The 17,070-nt window shown below is 59.7% G+C and overlaps 1 protein-coding gene across 1 annotated transcript in view; it reads right to left on the bottom strand.

Annotated features, from left to right (window-relative positions):
• Positions 1 to 12,264, bottom strand: part of NKAIN1 (sodium/potassium transporting ATPase interacting 1) — a 34,765-nt gene extending 22,501 nt beyond the window's left edge. Inside the window, exon 1 of the mRNA XM_086625890.1 lies at positions 12,211 to 12,264. Within this exon, the coding sequence (XP_086482016.1) occupies positions 12,211 to 12,264 (54 nt within the window). The remainder of the gene's footprint in view (positions 1 to 12,210) is intronic.
• Positions 12,265 to 17,070: the final 4,806 nt, after the last annotated feature.

The raw sequence follows: 17,070 nt of genomic DNA, 5'->3' as shown, positions 1-17,070 counted from the left end.
CGTGCGCGGCTCCCAAAATATTTATTTTTATGGGAGCGTAGGGCTGTTTCGGAGGAGGAGGGGATGCTCCTGCATCCTGGAGGGATGAAGCAGGCACCCGGAGGTGGTACCCAGGGGTGACTGGGTGCACCCACCGAGCGTGGGTGTTTCTTCCAGCATTTATCCATTTTTTTTAGCCTTAAAATACAGGATAACCCCACCCTGAGACATGGGTTGAAGGGATTCACTTGCCCAGTAGCCCGTGAGGAGGTAGCTGCCAGCACAAAAATGGATTTATATGATAAACCCCGTGGGTTTCCCTCTCCTTGGGGTGATTCCCCAAGCCACGGGCAGCCACACCGCCCGCTGCTGGCAGGGCTGTCATGCCCGCACACACCCCTGGGTGAGCGAAACCCCCGTGGGACAGAGATTCTGGGAGAATTGGGGAATTCTTCTTATTTCTACATTGAATAATGGCCCTGAGCTCCTGGGGGGGTTGGGGGTCTCCTCCCGCTGGACGTGTCCCTCATCCCAGCACCCTGCCAGAAGAAGAGGCTTGAGGCACCCATGGGTGCTGGCAAGGTGAGGATAAATCTTCCCATGGGCTGAATATAAAAGCAACTGGGGGGTGGGAAGCATCTGGGGCGGGCAGCGAGTGGCACGAAGGGACCCAGCTGTCCCCCCAAGCACCCGTGATGCTTTTTGGGGGGCTTTAAGGAGCGAAGGTCGGGATGCACCATCGTTAGCGCCACTCATTGTCTATTGAGGGATTTAATAACAATCCCATCCGGCATTTCCCTTAAATTCCCCCCATCACCATCATGGTGAGCAGGGATGGGAGCAGAGCCCCGCTGCTCCGGCAACGGGTCGTGGTCCAGCCCAGGACCGGAGCATCCGACCACCATCGCCCGGCGTACGGGAGCTGGAGAGGCATCCACAGGGATGCAGCATCTTAATGAAAGCAGAAACCGGAATATTTTGACCAATTCCTCCAGCGGAAGAGCCGGTGCCTTTCCCATTCATCGCGGAGAGGATTTAATCAGGCGCCTTCGAGCGGGCCCCGACCGCCGGCGCGTCATTAACCGCAGCGATTAGCAGCGGCGGCGGATGGCAGCTCATTAGAGACTGCTGGAACAGCCATTAAAATTGCTTTTATTAATTGGCGCGTCCTCTTTTTATACCCGCCGCGTTCAGGGGGGCTTTGTTGGGGAGTTGCTTTTTATGAACCCCTTTGTGGCGCGGTGGTGGCTGGGGAGTTCCCAGGGCTGGATCCGTCCCGGTGCTGGGGCCGTCCTGCTCCTCTCGACCACATCCTTTAAGGACAAGGCGTGACACTGGGATGTCGCGACGGGTGACAATGGGTGACGATGCTGCCCCAAACCCTGCAGCGGGGCCGGCACGGCCGTCAGTCCTCTGCAACCAACAGGGATGGGAGCCCATCCTCCTGGCATGAGGTCCAGCGCCACATCAAGGAAACTGGGATTTTCCCTAAAACCCCATTTCTCCCCCCATAATCACATGGAATGGCTTTGCTGGCTGGGAGATAGGTGCTGCCCCCAAACTGGGCACCCACAGGGTGCTGCCCCAAGCCCTCCTCCCTTTTTGGTGCACCTGCAGGAGGGACAAGGATTTCTATACCAAAATTTTTGGGAAAAAATGAGCCCAGCAGCACTCAAGGCCTGGACACAGGACTGGGGGGCGCTCCTGGGGTCCCCACATGGGACCCCCCCATGGCCTGGACACAGGACTGATGCTCTTACCACCTCCCCCGTGGGTCTGCCCATGGGAAATGGGGTCCCCACCATGTCCCCCTGCTCCATCCCCTCCTCTGCTGTTGGGGGACCACCAACCCTGCCATCGACCCCACTAATGAGGGCGGCGCTAATTGCCGGGCAGGCGGCCAGCCTGCACCCCATGTATAATTCAAGCCCCTTCGTTAGGGCCAGGTTTGCTTTGTCTGGCAAGTGCCACCGCCCCGCGGGACCCCCAACCTGGCCACCGCGCAGCTCCTCCTTTATTTGGGGGGGCTTGATTAAAAATAATTAAGGCCTGGGGCTGCTGCGAGGCAGGACACGGGGTCGTTAGCGGGGTCGGGGTCGTTAGTGGGGTCGGGGTCATTAGTGGGGTCCACATCCCCCACCCCGGCAGAGCAGGGGATGGAGTAGGGGGACACGGGGAGAGCCCCACTTCCCATGGGGGGACCCACGTGGGGACCCCAGGAGTCCCCCCCACCCCAGTCCTTTATCCAGGCCATGGGTGCTGCTGGGCTGGGTTTTCCCCCCCGAATTTTGGTATTGAAATCCTCAGTCCTCTTACGGGTGCACCCAAAATGGGGAGATGATTTGGGCAGCAGCGCCCTGGGGGTACCGAAGCTGGGCGCACCCATCTCCCGGCGGATGGGGCGGGAGCGCTCGTGGGGTGATAGGGAGGATCTGCACCCAGTGGGGTGCAAACCAGCCCAAAAATGGGTAAGGATGTCCCTAAATACAAACCCTGACACCCACCAGAGCCTGGGGGAGACACCCTGAATTTCCTGCAGCATCACTCCCTCCTGTTTCTCAGAGCAGCCGTCCCCAGTGCCAGGCATGGGCACTGCCAGCACCTGCCCAGCGCCAGTCCTGAGCTCAGCCCCACAGCCCAGTGTCGAATCCAGGCTGGGATTAAGGGGCAGCAGCCCTGGAAGGGGCTGCCTTAAAATCCAGCAGCCCAAGGAAGGTTGGTGGCCCCAGGGATGGGACAGGGATGTCCCCAGCTCCACACTGGAAGGGATGGTGAGGACCTGCCCCAGCCTGTGCCAGCCTCCGCTCGCCATCACCCACTCAACTGTTGAGCTCCAGGAGAGGAAAAAAAAAATTAAAAAATATCTAAATAAAGCCTTTAATAATCAATTGGTGTTTATCGAGTGGGTCGAAACAAAACCAGTCTGCTGCTGCCAAATTAAATCCTCGTTCGGAGTCACCGAGTCAGCGACATGATGTGAATTCCCAGGAGGGAATAAAACAGGTCTCGGCGCTGATCCTGCACGTGCTGCCCCATCCCTCTGGGCTCTGCTCCCCCGTGTCCCTGCCAGGGGAAAGGGGGGTGATACCCTGGGTGTCCCCCAGGAGCTGAGGGCGAGGGGATGTGACCATGGCCAGGGCTGTGGTGGCAGAGCTGGGAGCCAGAGGGAATGGAGGCACGGCAGGCTGGGCACGGGGACCTCCATCTCTTGGGGACCATCCCCGCTCCCTGCAACCCCCATGCCTGCTCCCAGCCCCGCAGTATCATCCCCACAATGTCCCCTCCATGGCACCAACAGCCGTGGGGCTCCCAACGGCCATGCTGCCATGTTAGGAGGATGCCACCACCGACACACACATGTCACCCTCCAGCAAGCCCCCAGTGTCATCTCCAGCCCGGAGGGTCAAACCAGCACCCCCAGACCTCCCCAAACCTTGCTGCACTCAGACCACCCCACCAGCCACCATGCCAGTGGTCCCCGCACCGCCGTGGGGACGCGGTGCCAGCCCTGTGCCACCCCAGTGCCCGTCGCAGGGCTCTCGCTGTGTCCCTCCTCATCCCCAAGCCGAGGGAAAACTGCACCAGATGCTACAAAAAGGGGCCAGGAAAGGATGGGTTCGGCTGGGAATCCCAGCAGCTGCCAAGGGGAATTGGCAACTGGCCGGTGACCGGCTGGAAGTGGCGGCAGAGGAGGGGACAGGAGCCAGAGGGGTGGTCCTGGAGGTGCAGATGGGGACACTGTGCCCCCAGGGTGGGTAAGGGGGCCAGGGCTGGATCCTGAGCCAAAATAAGGGGGGAAAATAAAAAGAGAAAATACAAACTGAAGCCTGCAAAGGGTTTGTGCCAAGCTGGGCGGCCCGTGCCAGGCTGCTGCACCCACAGGGTGGGTGCCAGGTCCCTTCCCGGGGCTGGGGGACACAGTTCAAGGTGCTGGGGACCCCGGCTGAACCCGGCACAGACACGTCGCTCCAGCACCAGCAGGATGTGCCCACAGCCCCCTGCAACCCCCCAGCCCCAAACTGGGATGGTCCCTGGGGCAGAGCCAGGCCACCTCCAGCCCTTCAGCTCCCCAGATCCCGTCCACCAAAGGTCTCCATGTCTCCCCTCCCCACAAGACCCCGAAGGGAGCAAACCCGCTCCAGCCCGGCTCCTCTCTGGCTCCCCAGTGTCCCCAGGACACGTGCTCCATGCTATTGATCACGTTATGGGAAGAGACCAGACTGCCCCAGAGTGCTAATTAGCCCTAATCAAGGTAATTAGGCTGAGGACCAAGCAGCAGGCCAGCTCCCAGAGCTTGCTCCCTACCTGCCTGACTGCAACAGTGGACTGGACACGGTGGCCGCGTCCCCTGTGTGGATGGCACCCAGCCTGGGCAGTGAGGATGATGAGGGTGCTGGGACACAGCTGGGCCAGGAGCCCGACAGTGATGAAGAGCTGCGTGGGATGCCCCCTATTTGGGTGATACCCGAACCGTCCCCACCAGGGGCTGCAAACAGCCCCCAGCCCAGTTCGGGGGTCCTGCCGGCCCCGGGGGGATGCAGCCGGATTCACCGCAGCCCCCCCAGGGACTTGTGTTTTCTTCGCTTTTGGGCATCGGAGCAGCTCTGGGATGCCTTGAAATCCACCCCACACCCTCCTGCACCCCTCCCTCAAAGCTCCTGCTTCCCAAACCCTCCCTGGCGTCACCAGGATGTGCCGAACCCCCCAACACCCATGCCAAGCCCCCTGACTCCCTGTGGGCTCCCAGCAGCTGCTCCTTGATGGGGAAGGGAGGGTTGAGGGGAGTGGGGAGGATTTTTTTTGGGGGGGGAGTAGACCCTGGAAAGCTCCGTGCCCCTCTGGCTCCATCCCTGATGGGGAAGGGGGAAATATTGCCCCAGCACCGGCCCCCCTGGCATCTCCCACCCCAGCACAGGGGCAACCAGCTGTAAAAATCATTATTAAATAATAAAGCAAAAGGTGCCGGTGTGGGACCCCCCCAGGTGGGGTGGGAGGGATGGCCGGGGGGGGGTCACATCCTGCCCCACTGCTCCCAGATGGGAACCAGCGAAGCGGCATTTGGGCGATGGGTTTTTTTTTTCTCCCCCAAATTTCCTTCTGCCGCAGAGCGAAACCCAAAGCCGGGTGGAATTTCCCAGCCGAGCGCACGGGAGCCGTTATTAATCTTATTAATAAACCACTCGGGGTTTAATGTCCTGTTTAAATACGACTGGGGCCACTCTCTGCCAACTTTGCCTTTCCAGTTTTCCAGGCCGTTACGTACATATATTGAAAATTGAAATAAATAGCTGCTTTCAAATAGAGGAGGGAGAAAAAAAAGGCACCAAGGGGCCCATCCTGAGCCCCCTTCCCGCTTCGAGCATCCCCCCGGGATGCAGCAGGATATTTTCTCCCCACTCAACCCCCGACGCTCCAATCTCATCCAGCCAAAAGCTGCCCCCAGCTCCATGCTGTGTTGGGGACCAGGGCATACTCGGGCGTCCCAGGAGGATGAGGGATGGGGATACAGCCCGGAGCACCAGGATGAGAGGGGTCTGGAGCTGCTCGCGGTCGCGGCTCAGCTCGGCCGGGCGCCGCAGCCATCAGTATGGAACAACCCGCAGCGCACCGGCCGGCACTGGAGGAGCTACGAAGACGCGTGGTTGGTGTTGACGGGAACGTTGGGGTTTTGCAGGTCTTTCATCCCTGCTCCTGGACCTCTTCTCCCCTTTCCGTAAGGATATCCCCAGGCCTCGGTACCCAGTGACGGCTGCAGCATCCCAAGGGGCCCCCAGTCCCGCGGAGGGAGGCGATGCCAGCAGGACCCCGCTCGCCGTGGCAATGTGCCGCGTTACAAAGCCCTTTTCCAGCACTGGCACGAGGCTGGGAGGATGCTGGTACCCCAGTGCCCTCCCCCAGCATCCTCCCGACAGCCGTATCCCACCGCTGGATCCACGTTTGTGGGTGATGCAGGATGAGTGCAGGGTTTCCCTATCCGGAATTGAATTTCTCCACAAGTTGAGCCGCAAATCCTTTTCCCGGTGCAATTATTCAGCCCCTCCAGGTCTTCCTTGTGTTTTCTCTCTGGAGAAACTAGGGATAGAGGAGCCAGCAGCCCCACTGCACGGGGAAAAAGCGGTGGGAGCCATCGATGCCTCCGGGCTGGGGATGGCACCCCGCAGGGCTCCGTGTCTGCAAACAAATAAAGCTGCGAGGAGCCAGCGGAGATGTTCATCGATCCATGAGCTGCAAGTTCCCACAGCAAAACCAACCAGTTCGCTGCCAGTGCACGACCCAGGGCGCTTGGCACCTCCCAAACTGGGCACCAGCACTGGGATGTCCCCGCGGGCCCCCGCATCCCTTGGGGATGCTGACCACTGGCACTGAGCCCGGAGCAAGCGTTGGCCAAAGGGAGCAGGAAAAAGCCATCACACCCAGAGGTAATTCTTGCTGCAGTTAATCACCTTCGTGGCTAAAAAGCCGCTTTTCTCCCCCAAACTCACTCTTTGCCTTATTTCTCCTGCATTAAGGACTATCGGTATCGGGAATCTCTTCCACTTCCCTGTCTTCCCTCGGACCAGCCACAGAGACTGAGCTTCTCAAGAAGCCGGATCTTCCAACCTCCGCTCTCTCTTCCCAATCCCTTCCCGATGTCTTGGCGATGTATTTCGGGATGGAGGACCCGGCCGCCCCACGGGCTGGCAGGGATGCGGTACCGGGGGGGCCCGTCCCTGACTCGCCCCGTGCCAGGCGATGCTCACCGCTGTCCCGTCCGTCCGCGCGTTTTCTCCGGTGATGATTTTATTCCTTCTCTTCTCACTTTCTATTACCGAAACGAGCATCATTGATTTCTTAGAGCGCTAATTTTTTCTTTTTCCCTAACCGCGAGCCACCCAGGATTATATCAAATTACTTATCGGCATCGAAACACTATTACAGCAGCCCGGTCCCCTCCGGCAGCCAAACTCGGGGCTCAATATGAAACAAGATCAAGTTTGGCTGGACGAGACTCATTTTCCCAGACACCAGTTTGGCCATCGGCTTTCAGGCTTCACCGGTCGCATTGTGCATCCACCTTTCCTTCCCGTGCGCTCACGGCTTTGGTGTCGGGCCAGGCTGTTTTCTGGCTCATCCTCTTTATTTTCTCTACAACCCAGCCCTCCAAGACATTTATTTCCCAGTCTCCGTCGCTCCCAGCTCCATCACGAACCACCACGAATGATTTAGAGAGATCTTCAACCGGCCTCGTTAATACTCTCGGGTGCGCATTAGCTGGTCCTGCAAATTTAGACGTACGGCACTTTAATCGCGGCTTTAATTGCGAGCTTTAGCGCTCTGCCTTCCCCAACGTGCCAATAAACCTTTACGGCGGCCCGTCAAGCGAAGCTCTGCCTGGGCATAACGCGGGCGCCGCGGCGGATGCACGTCCAGGCGGAGGTCTCGCTGGGCTGTGATGCTTCTCCCCGGCCACCCGCACCCGCGGTCCCTCCTGCGGCTCTCGGGGTGGTCACCCGGCGAGGTGACAAGGTGAGTCGGGGGTTTTCGTGCCTTTAACACACGTAATTCCCACCCTGGGGTTCTGGATGCTCGGCGCTGCCCATCCCCGGAGTGTCCCCATCCCCAGTGCCCACCACCCTGCGGCATCCCCGGGCACGGAGCCATCGCCATCCCCACTGCGTCCCATCCCGCGGAGGTGGGGTGCGAGAGGAACGAGGGGGGTTCGCCATCCCTTGCTGCCTTCGCAGCCCCCCATTTCCATGGCAACCATGCAAATGTGCAAGCTTTCCATAATCATTAGGGAGCGGAGCCGAGCAGTATAAACAGTGACTGCAGTAGATTACATGCCCATTATGAACAGTCGCGCCTTCTGAGCGCTGGTAATTACACCTAATTGTGCAGTTAATTGTGTAATTGAAAACCCCCATCCAGAGTTCAGCCCGGGCTCCTTTTCCCCCTTTCCCCAGCACTGGGAAGGCGACTGGGAGCCGCTCTGGCCTCGCTGTCCTCGTGCCACCCCCACGCCGGGGACTGGGCACGATGGCAACTGCACGAGGACAAAAGATGCCGGCAGACGTCAGAGGCGGTTGACTCTCACTGGTGCCAGAGCTGGAGGATTGGTGGCCAAAACCAAACAAATCAGGGCAGGAGGGGTGCTGGGGGCGGCAGGGGATGGCACAGCCATGCAGCACCCAAGGGTGCAGCGGGGTCCCGCTGGGGAAGGGGATGGCACACAGGGCTGGTGGGTGCTTGAGGGATGCAGGGGATGGGACCATCCTCTCCCTTCGCCCACCCTTCGTTAAGCCGACCCCGTTAGCTCCTTCTCCAGGCTCGGTGATGTGGGGGGGATGTCACATCCCGGGGGCTCTCGGTGCCCAGTGTGAGCCCCACGGCTTGGGCAGGCAGGAGGGGATGAACCCACAGCCCCTCTCCCTGCACCTTGACCCCAGGAGAATGTGGGAAGAAGGATGCCAGTGCCGGTGCGGTGTGGCACGGCATGGCATGGCACGGCACGGCACAGCACGGCATGGCACCACAAGCCGCCAGTCCGGCAGGCTCGGGCGGGAGGTGCCAACTGAGCTTTGCTTTTCCAGCCAATTAAAGGAGAAGGAGAGAAACAAAGAAGGAAATGAAACCCCGGTTCGGAGCGATGCTGAGCTCTGCCAGGAGGAGGTGGGAGTGCTGAGCATCTCCTGTCCCCACCCAGCTCCGGTGCCAGAGCTGCATCCCACCCGTCCATGAACCCCACGCTGATGGAGAATGAGCCCGCTCCAGTAAAACTGCCCAAAACTGCCCTGCGCCAGCACCTGGGCACAGCCCCAGGGTACAGAGCGGGATGGCCAAAGGGCGGGTGACTGGCACCGACCGGATCCAGCCAGACCTCAGCTTTCAGCAGTCCACATCCCAACATCCCAATATATATGGATGGGACTTTGAGCAACCTGGTGTAGCGGAAGGTGTCCCTGCGCATGGCAGGGGGGTTAGAACTAGACGATCTTGAAGGTCCCTTCCAACCCAAACCGTTCTACGATTCTATGATCCCATATCACTGCCTCCAAGGTTGGATACAACCCTCCGATTTGTAACTGACACCACTAGGCTTCAGAGTTAACAAGAGTCACAGCTTGCAGCTCTTACACCCTCATGTCTGCGCTGGTGGTGGTGAGTGGTGTCCAGGTTCATTTCCCATCCAACCACCTCAGCAGCTCTCAGCTTCGCATAAACAAAAGATAAACCCTCCTGCCAACAACGGGCATCCCAGAGAAAGGTTTACTAAGCCACCGCGAACCCCCCCAGCCAGTTATTTCATCTCCCAGATGATGAGGGAGGACCAGCAAAAACCCGAAAGTTTCGATTTCATCCCACCTCCTCATCACAAATACCTCCCACAGTCCCCCTCGTGGTGGGGCAGAGCCGGTGGGTGTTTGCCAAGTGGATGCCCGGGGTTTTGCCAGAGAAAAACCATAAATGGAGGCAAAACCTGGCGGGCACTGCTTGGCCCCTGGGAACGGAGACACCCAGTGCTGGCAGCATCGCCGAGCGGCGGCGAAGGAGCATGTAGGATATTTGCATGCTCCAAAGTGGCTGCCCAGGCTCTCCACCGTGCCACAGCCCGAAAACCAGTTTCCCAAACTGGTTCAGGCACAGCCGTTGCCCTGAGGTCTGGGCTGCGCGGGGTGGAGCGGGCATGGCTCTGCCTTCTCCCACCCCAGCATGGGGGACCTTGGGCATGGACCCTGTGCCCAGTGGATGTCAGCAGCACCCTAGCACCCTGCAGCCATGGAGCATCCCCCGTGTGCAGGGAGGACGAGGGACCAGGGGCACATCCCCTGGGGACCAGGTTGCAAATGTTGGGGAAACCAAGAGGGACGTGAGAAGGTCCCCATGGGGTCAAGGAGGCACCCAGGGAGCCGCAGGAAGGTGGCCTGGCAGTGAGGACCAACCGGTGAGGGTGGCATCACCCCAGGGCAGGGTGCATCTCACCCAGGCTGTTTTGCTTAAAGGAAACTGAGGCACAGGGCTAGCCAGTGAGGTTAGCTAAGCCAGCCTGCTCGCTGGGTGGTCCCGCTGTTGGCACAAGCTGACCTCGCAGTGATGGGGCACAGCTTCCCGGGAAGCCCCAGCGCACACCAGTCCAACTCCAGCCCAGCGGACGTGGGCACTGGGAGCACGGCTGTGACCCCCCCATAGTGCAGAGGGCCCAGGACAGGCGTCAGGGCTACCTGGATGGGGAGACAGGAGCCCCGCGGTGCCGTCCCCATGTTGAGGGGAGAGGAGGAGAGGAGCAGAGCTGGGGTCAGGCATCACCCTTGCTCCCCATCATCCCCTCCCAAACCTCAGCACCGCCTGGTCTGCCCACCCCAGCCACACCACCTCTGGGATGAATATCAGCCTCCGTCACTCAGGAGGACATCCTGATGGCACCCACCACCTCCACCACCCTAGAGCTGGCTCAGTCTGGGGCTGTGGGTGGGCACCCAGACCCCCCCCCTCCCTGGACAGGGCACCCAGTAGCACCTCCTCCCCATAGGATGGGTGGGTGCCACTGCTGCAGGATGGGTGCTGAGGGTGGGAGGGCATCTCCCACCAACCAGTAGGATGCAACCTGCTGCCTCCGGAGCTGGGAAGGAGCTTGGGCGAGCATCGTGCAGGCTGGGAGGGGATGAGCGGGGGTACGGGGTGAGTCCCAGGTGGAAAGGCCACCGGTAAGGGGCAGTTCGGAGCCAAGCCCTTGGAGATGCCAACAGCACCGGGACACACAGGGCGAGGGGTGGAGAGGAAAACCCAACCTGAGCTGTGGCGCAAAGTTTCTCCAGGAGCTGCTCTCCCAGCCCGGAAGCTCGCGTCCATTCAGTTCTTCCCTTAAAATAAATCGATGCAAATCTCTCGGATCTGGGCTGTCTCGGGAATAAATGCCAAGAAACCTGTTTGGGAGCTGAGCGGCAAAAAAAAAAAAAAAAGGGACCGAAAGGCAGGAAACTCCCGCACACCCGAAAACACCCGTCGGATTTATCCCGAATAAGGGGGAAGGTGAGCGAAGCGCAGAGCAAGACTTTACAGACCGAAGCGAGGGGACAGTTGGGGACACAAGGGGCCATTCCCGCTGGGAACGACAGGATTTCAGCCTGGGGATGTGCCCCTGCTCCCTGGGGTCAGGGACTGGCTTCAAAGCTTCCCACAGCCCCCCAGGGAAGCCGGGTCCCCCCCTTCTCTATCCAAAGTGGCTGCCCAGGCTCTCCACCGTGCCAGTGGAGACCCCTCCACTCTCGCTGCCTTCCGAAGGACGGAGAAGGAACAAGAGCAAAGCCGGGAAGAAAGTGCCCGTCAGCAGGATGGCACCATCATCTCCCGAGCGGATCCGGAGACCGTTCCCATCGCTGCCTCCATCCACCCCATCACCACCCCCCCAAATCCCTGGGGACATCACGAGCTGACCACCACACGTTTCAGCAATCCTCCTCTTCCTCACCGTGATGAGGCCTGGCACAGCCGCAGGGACAAGTTGTAAGACGCTGACTCTCCGTTAACGAACCACCCGGCCGGGATAATTAATCACAAGCTCGTCGGCAGCAGTTTGAGCAGAAAACGCCCCGAACACCCCACACGCTCCCTTTGCCTGCTCCTCCATCAGCATCCTGATGGAGATTGATTCGCGGGTGGCGGCACGCGCGGCACCTAATGATTATGAAGACCGACAATCCTATTAAAATTAAACCTCTCCCTTCTCTCTGCCCCAACATCCCAGCGTTCCCCGGCCGCAGGCGGACGGGTACTACTCGGAGCCAGAGAGTTTACAAAGTGCTGGCAGCAGCTCCAAGTTCCCTCTTGCCCCGACTCGAGGGACCAGCACCCCAAGAAACATCCTCGGAGTCCCCAGGATGGGAAACCGCCGGCGGGAGCGAAGTCGGAGGGAAGAGATGGCAGTTGGGAACAAAGCTCACACCTGCTGGAGACGCATCCCCAGGCGCTGACAGCACAGGGAGCCGCTCGGCATCCATCTCCCCAGCCGCAACTCCAGCCAGCGCTGGGCTGAGGCAGGGGGCGAGGGGGGCATTTCCCTCCTTGATTATTATTTTTTCTTTTTGTGGTTTTTTTTTTTTTCTTTTTTCTGTTTTGAGGGGTGGCAGCGAAGCATCCCCAGGCTGGTCCCGCAGCAAGGTCACCGCCGAGGCGGAGCGGGCAGCGGTGACAGCCCCGGTCTCGCACAAAGCACAACCCGGCATGCCGATGAGCGCGGACAGCCCCTCGCCTTACCAGCTGCAGGCAGCAGAATCCGACCAGCGTACATCTCCCATTGCATCTCCCCATGGTTTCCCAGCCGGAGCCTCGGATTTTCCCCCACCGTGGCCTCGCGTCGCCGTCCTCCAGCTCCTCACCGGCCTCCCCTTCGCCAGCAGAGCCGCCACCCGCGGAGCATCAGCGGGGGACCACCACCATGTCCCGCTCTCCAGCCTCCGGCCAGCCCCGGTACTTTCTTCACAGCAGCCCTGCCGCCTCCCGCATCCTGCCAGGTTAGCACAGAGGCGGGCTGGGCTCAGAAAGGGGCATCGCCCCCCTTCTCCGCCTTCACCCCCACCCCGAGCCCAGCTCCCCCCGAGCCCGCTACAGCCTCATCCCCCGCTGCAGGGACCCCGGGGCCGCGCACACCTCGCCATCCATCCCCGGGGCGCGCAGGTTTGCGCGGAGCCCGCCCGGCCCCTCTATTGTCTCTCCCGCACAGCCGCGCTCCGCGCCCCGGGGGCGGGCGGGGAGGAGGCGGCGGGTGGGGTCGGGGGCGCGCCGGGCAGGGCGGGCCGCGGCCGCCGGAACAAGGCGAGACGCGCGCCCGGCGGGGCCCCGCGGGCGGTGCGGCCGGGCGGGGGGAGGTGAGGCTGGGCACGCTGCGCCGCGCCGAGCCCTTGGCGGCTTCCGGGGGGGCCGGGCAGCGCGGCCCCTTCGCCGCAGCCGGCGGCAGGCGCGGCTCCTGGTGGCGCCCGCCTTTCCTTATGGTCAGTATTTGTCTTTTTAATCGCAGATTATTTTATTATTAATTTTTTTTTTTCCCCTCCAGAGCCAGGTGGGGCTGGGTCAAATCCCGGCGATTTGCAAATGCAAAGGGCTGCTGAGCTGCTGCCCTCCCCCTTCCCCCGGCCCTGCGGCCCTTGGGTGGTGCCTGGACCCGCGGCACAGGGACCCCGCAGCCCCCTTCTCTGGGGGCTCCCTGGGGTGGCCCTGCCAGGGCAGCAGCTGGGCTTGCGGGGAGGACAGATGGCCCAGCCCTGCGAGGAAGGCCCCCACGATCCTCCTCCAGAACACGCTCTACAGCCCTGCACACGCGGCTCCAAGGCTGGGAATGACCGCCTGCCAGAGGCAAGACAGCACCCAGCCAGCCGGCTCTGGGTCTCTGCTCCCAGAGGGCTCGCAGGCTCAAATCCAGCAGGTCTGGGCGAGGAGGTGGGTGCAGGCGAAGCTGGCAGGGTATGGTCCCTAACCGCCACCCACCCCGCTTGCCTTTGTTCTTTTTTCACAGCACACCTTCCGGGGGATCGGGGAGCGCACATCTGCCGAGGAATAACTGGCATGCTGCTTTTCCAGTGCTTTAGAAACCCCCTCCTAAAATGCCACCCAGCAGAAGGACTTGGGAACAGTTTGCTGCTTTTCAATTCTGTGATTTCTTAATCCTCAGCCGTCATTTTTATAAGGAAGCATCTCCTAAACCAGCCCGGCGCACACGCACATGTCAGAGCAGCTCTGCACTGGATCCGAGGGGCTGCAGCCTTCCAGATACGTTTGTGTGTGAGCATTGGGCTGGCCGTGGTCTAACCTGGCTCATCCAAGCTTGCAGGGGGTCACACATCCCTCTGCGCTGCTGGGACCAGCCTACAGCACCTACCACACCTGGAGCTTCTCCTTCATCCTCCGTGGTGGGACTTTCTCTCCCTCCCAGCTGTTCCGTGCTCCCAGGAGTGTTTTGGGAGGCCCATACATGGCCAAAGGATGAGCTTTGCAGAAAACATTTGGCTTCCACGAATGCAAAAACCATGCTGCAAAAACGCAATGGGTTCATCAAGTGATGCTCTTAACCAGGGATCCCAGGAGAGGTGGCTGAATTCCCGCAGAGCCAGTGGGTGTTTGGAACACGAGCACCTCTGCGGTTATTCCGCGCCGTCTCAGGCTGGTTAAGCCAGTGCACGGGGAGCTGCAGCCTCCATCAGCCCCTCTCCAGCGCTCCTGCCTCCATCCTCTCCAGCTCCTGACCAAGAGCCTGAGAGAGGTCCCATCACCCTCATCCCAGGTGTCCCAGGCTCCGAGGGGTTATCTGGGTGCATAATGGGGGGGGCCAGCCCCATCTCCAGGATCGAGCTGGTGGGCTCCTCTTGGATTTAAGCACAGCAGAAACCTGGAGCCGAGGGACCGGTTACATCCCATGGGTCAAAAAAAAGATGAAGCCACAACACCACTCAGCTCAGCCCTCCCCCTCAGCTCCAAAAAATACCAGAAAAAGCAAAATGCCCTGATGTAAAATCCTGAAAAGCGGTACAATGGCGCCGAGGTCCCGCCTGGCGCTCGACCAGGTGGAGTTGCGCGAGGAATCAATTTTAGATTAAAAAAGGTCAATATAGCCCGTCAAGGCGCTTCCCTAGAAGGCGAGGAGATAACTTCATTTGTGAGCGGGTGGGAAAAGAGCCCAACGTCTTGTCTCTTGCTCCGCTCGGAACCCACCACCCTCCACATCCCCCAACCCTTGGCTTTTATTTCTTTTTTTGCAAGAAAAACCCCAAAATTATGGAGGAAATACCAGGAGAAAATTAAATCAGGGGCACGTTTTTTATTTGTAGGGATGGGAGGAAGCCGTGAAGATACGTGCTTTGATGTGCACCCAGAGCTGCCACCAAGCCCAGGTGGGCCTCAGTTTCCCCCAACACCCCTTGCAATGCTGGAGCCTCATCCCAAATCCTGCGTCCCTGCCCTCTGGGAGCCTGGGTACGGCTTCGACCCCCATCCCAGCCACCCCACGTCCCCTGGGGAGGTCACGGGAGATGTCCTCCATGGCCACTGGTAGATGACATCTCTGCTCACCCAGGGGCACTGGCAGCGGGGCTGAATCCATCCCCAGGAGGAGGAGCCAGGTGGGATCAGTTCCCCACATACACAAAACCATCTCCTTCCACCAAAAAGAGGGTGTTTTAAGTAAAAAAACACCTGGATCCTTACACCAGAGCAAATTCTTTCTGCCAGGGGTATAAACATAACACATGGAAATAGTTTTTTTTCATTAAACTGGTATTTTTACCCAAAAATGTCGATTTTTTGCTCAAGAAAACCAACACAGGGTGTTGGGTTTTTTGGTGTGGGTTTTTTTTTTTTTTTTTTCCCTTTGTTCCCCCTCAAAAAACTCTGGAGCAGACAGAAATCACACCAGCAGCAGCTTCTGCTCCTCTTCCTCAGCTGAAGGCAGGGATGTGCCATGGGGAGCTGGGCCCCTGCCAGGACACCGGGACTTTGGGCACTTGTATCCGTCACCAGAATCATTCAGTATTTCCAGAGTCAAAAAATAAGACATGACTGCCCAGGATGAGCATCAGCTCCCAAAATAGTTATTTGGGGGAAGAAGGAGGCACAAAGCTGCTGCAGGGTGAGCCAGGCTGGGGATGCTCTTTGCTGCCTTAAAGAAGGCAAAATGAGGGAAAAAAGGGGGTTTTTAGATTAACAGAAAACCCCCAGGGACCATCACAGTTTTGCAGCCTCGAGCCCTGGCGTTGAGGTTGGCTTTTTTTTCCCCCCTTCTTTTCTCTTGGGGTTGAAATTTTTGAGGCTCTTTGGAGTTGATTTTTTTTTCCTTTTTTTGGGCCGAAACCCTTTTGTCTGGGCTCGGCGATGGGTCGGTGTGAGCTGCCTGCGGAGACAAAGCCAGGGGAACTCCTGAGCATCTTCTACCCGCTCAGGCAGTAATTAACGGCACTAAGTCGTCAGAACAAGACTGAACGATGATTTTAGGCATGTTTATTGGCGAAGAAATCTTCGAAGGGGCCCCATCCATCTGGGTTACGGTGACGGGGAAAAGATATTTATCCCGACGCATTCCGTAAATCAGCGCGGGGTAAACACAGGCGGAGCGGGGATGGGGTTTGTGCTTCGCTCGGGTTAAACCCCTCCAGGTGCCGATGGGTGGCTGGATTTTGGCTGAAGACCATGGCACACACACCCCTTTGCTGCTCAAGGGACGAAGGTCTCTGGGATTCATGGTAATAAGCCCTTAATTAGCCAGTGGCCAGAGTGGCAGAGCAGCGGGTTGGTGATGAGGCGCAGCCCAGCACCGTGCGATGGAGCAGCCGGGCTGGAGACACGGCTCCTCTGGGCTGTGCTGGGACAGCAGCCTGGGGACAGGGACATCCCGGTCCCAGGGTCAGGGTGGCTTCAGCTTTGGGGCCAGGGACGTCCCAGCTTGGGGTCAGGAGGGCTCCAGCCCTGGGGTCAAGGATGCTCCATCCCTGGATCCAGGAATGCTTCAGTCCTGAGGTCACGGATGCTCCATCCTTGAGGTCATGGATGCTCCAGCCCTGGGTCCAGGGATGCTCCAGCCCTGGGGTCAAGGATGCTCCAGCCCTGGGGTCATGGATGTTTCAGTCCTGGGGTCATGGATGCTCCAGCCCTGGGGTCACAGATGTCCCAGTCCTGAGGTCAGGGACACCCCAGTCCTGAGGTCAGGGACACCTCAGCCCTGGGGTCACAGATGTCCCAGTCCTGAGGTCAGGGACACCCCAGTCCTGAGGTCAGGGACGTCCCAGCCCTGGGTGAAGGGTGCTCTCTGTGACAGGGAGCCTAAATCTGGGCATCAGGCTCGTGCTGGGGGTGCCGGACACCAGCTCACACCCAGCACCTCTGCTGCTGGCCTTGACCCTGAGCCCATCCCTCCTCCTTTCACCCGGGAACAGCCCCAAACCCCAGCGACTCCGAGCCCCGAGGGACACCCTGTGTCACCCCACGCAGGGCATCCCCCCCGCCCAGCCCCACAGGGACCACGGGAAGGGCCAACGACGGAGCAAACCAAACCAAAGCGACTTCCCCAACCACCCCCAGCAACAAACCCACAGCTACTTAACCAACCTTTTCCCCGATTTTAACGTAATTAGC

This window comes from Tauraco erythrolophus, chromosome 24, assembly GCF_009769465.1.
Source record: "Tauraco erythrolophus isolate bTauEry1 chromosome 24, bTauEry1.pri, whole genome shotgun sequence".
Taxonomy (NCBI): domain Eukaryota; kingdom Metazoa; phylum Chordata; class Aves; order Musophagiformes; family Musophagidae; genus Tauraco; species Tauraco erythrolophus.
The sequence above is the reverse complement of the archived record's forward strand: the minus strand, read 5'-3'. Positions and strand labels throughout refer to the sequence as shown.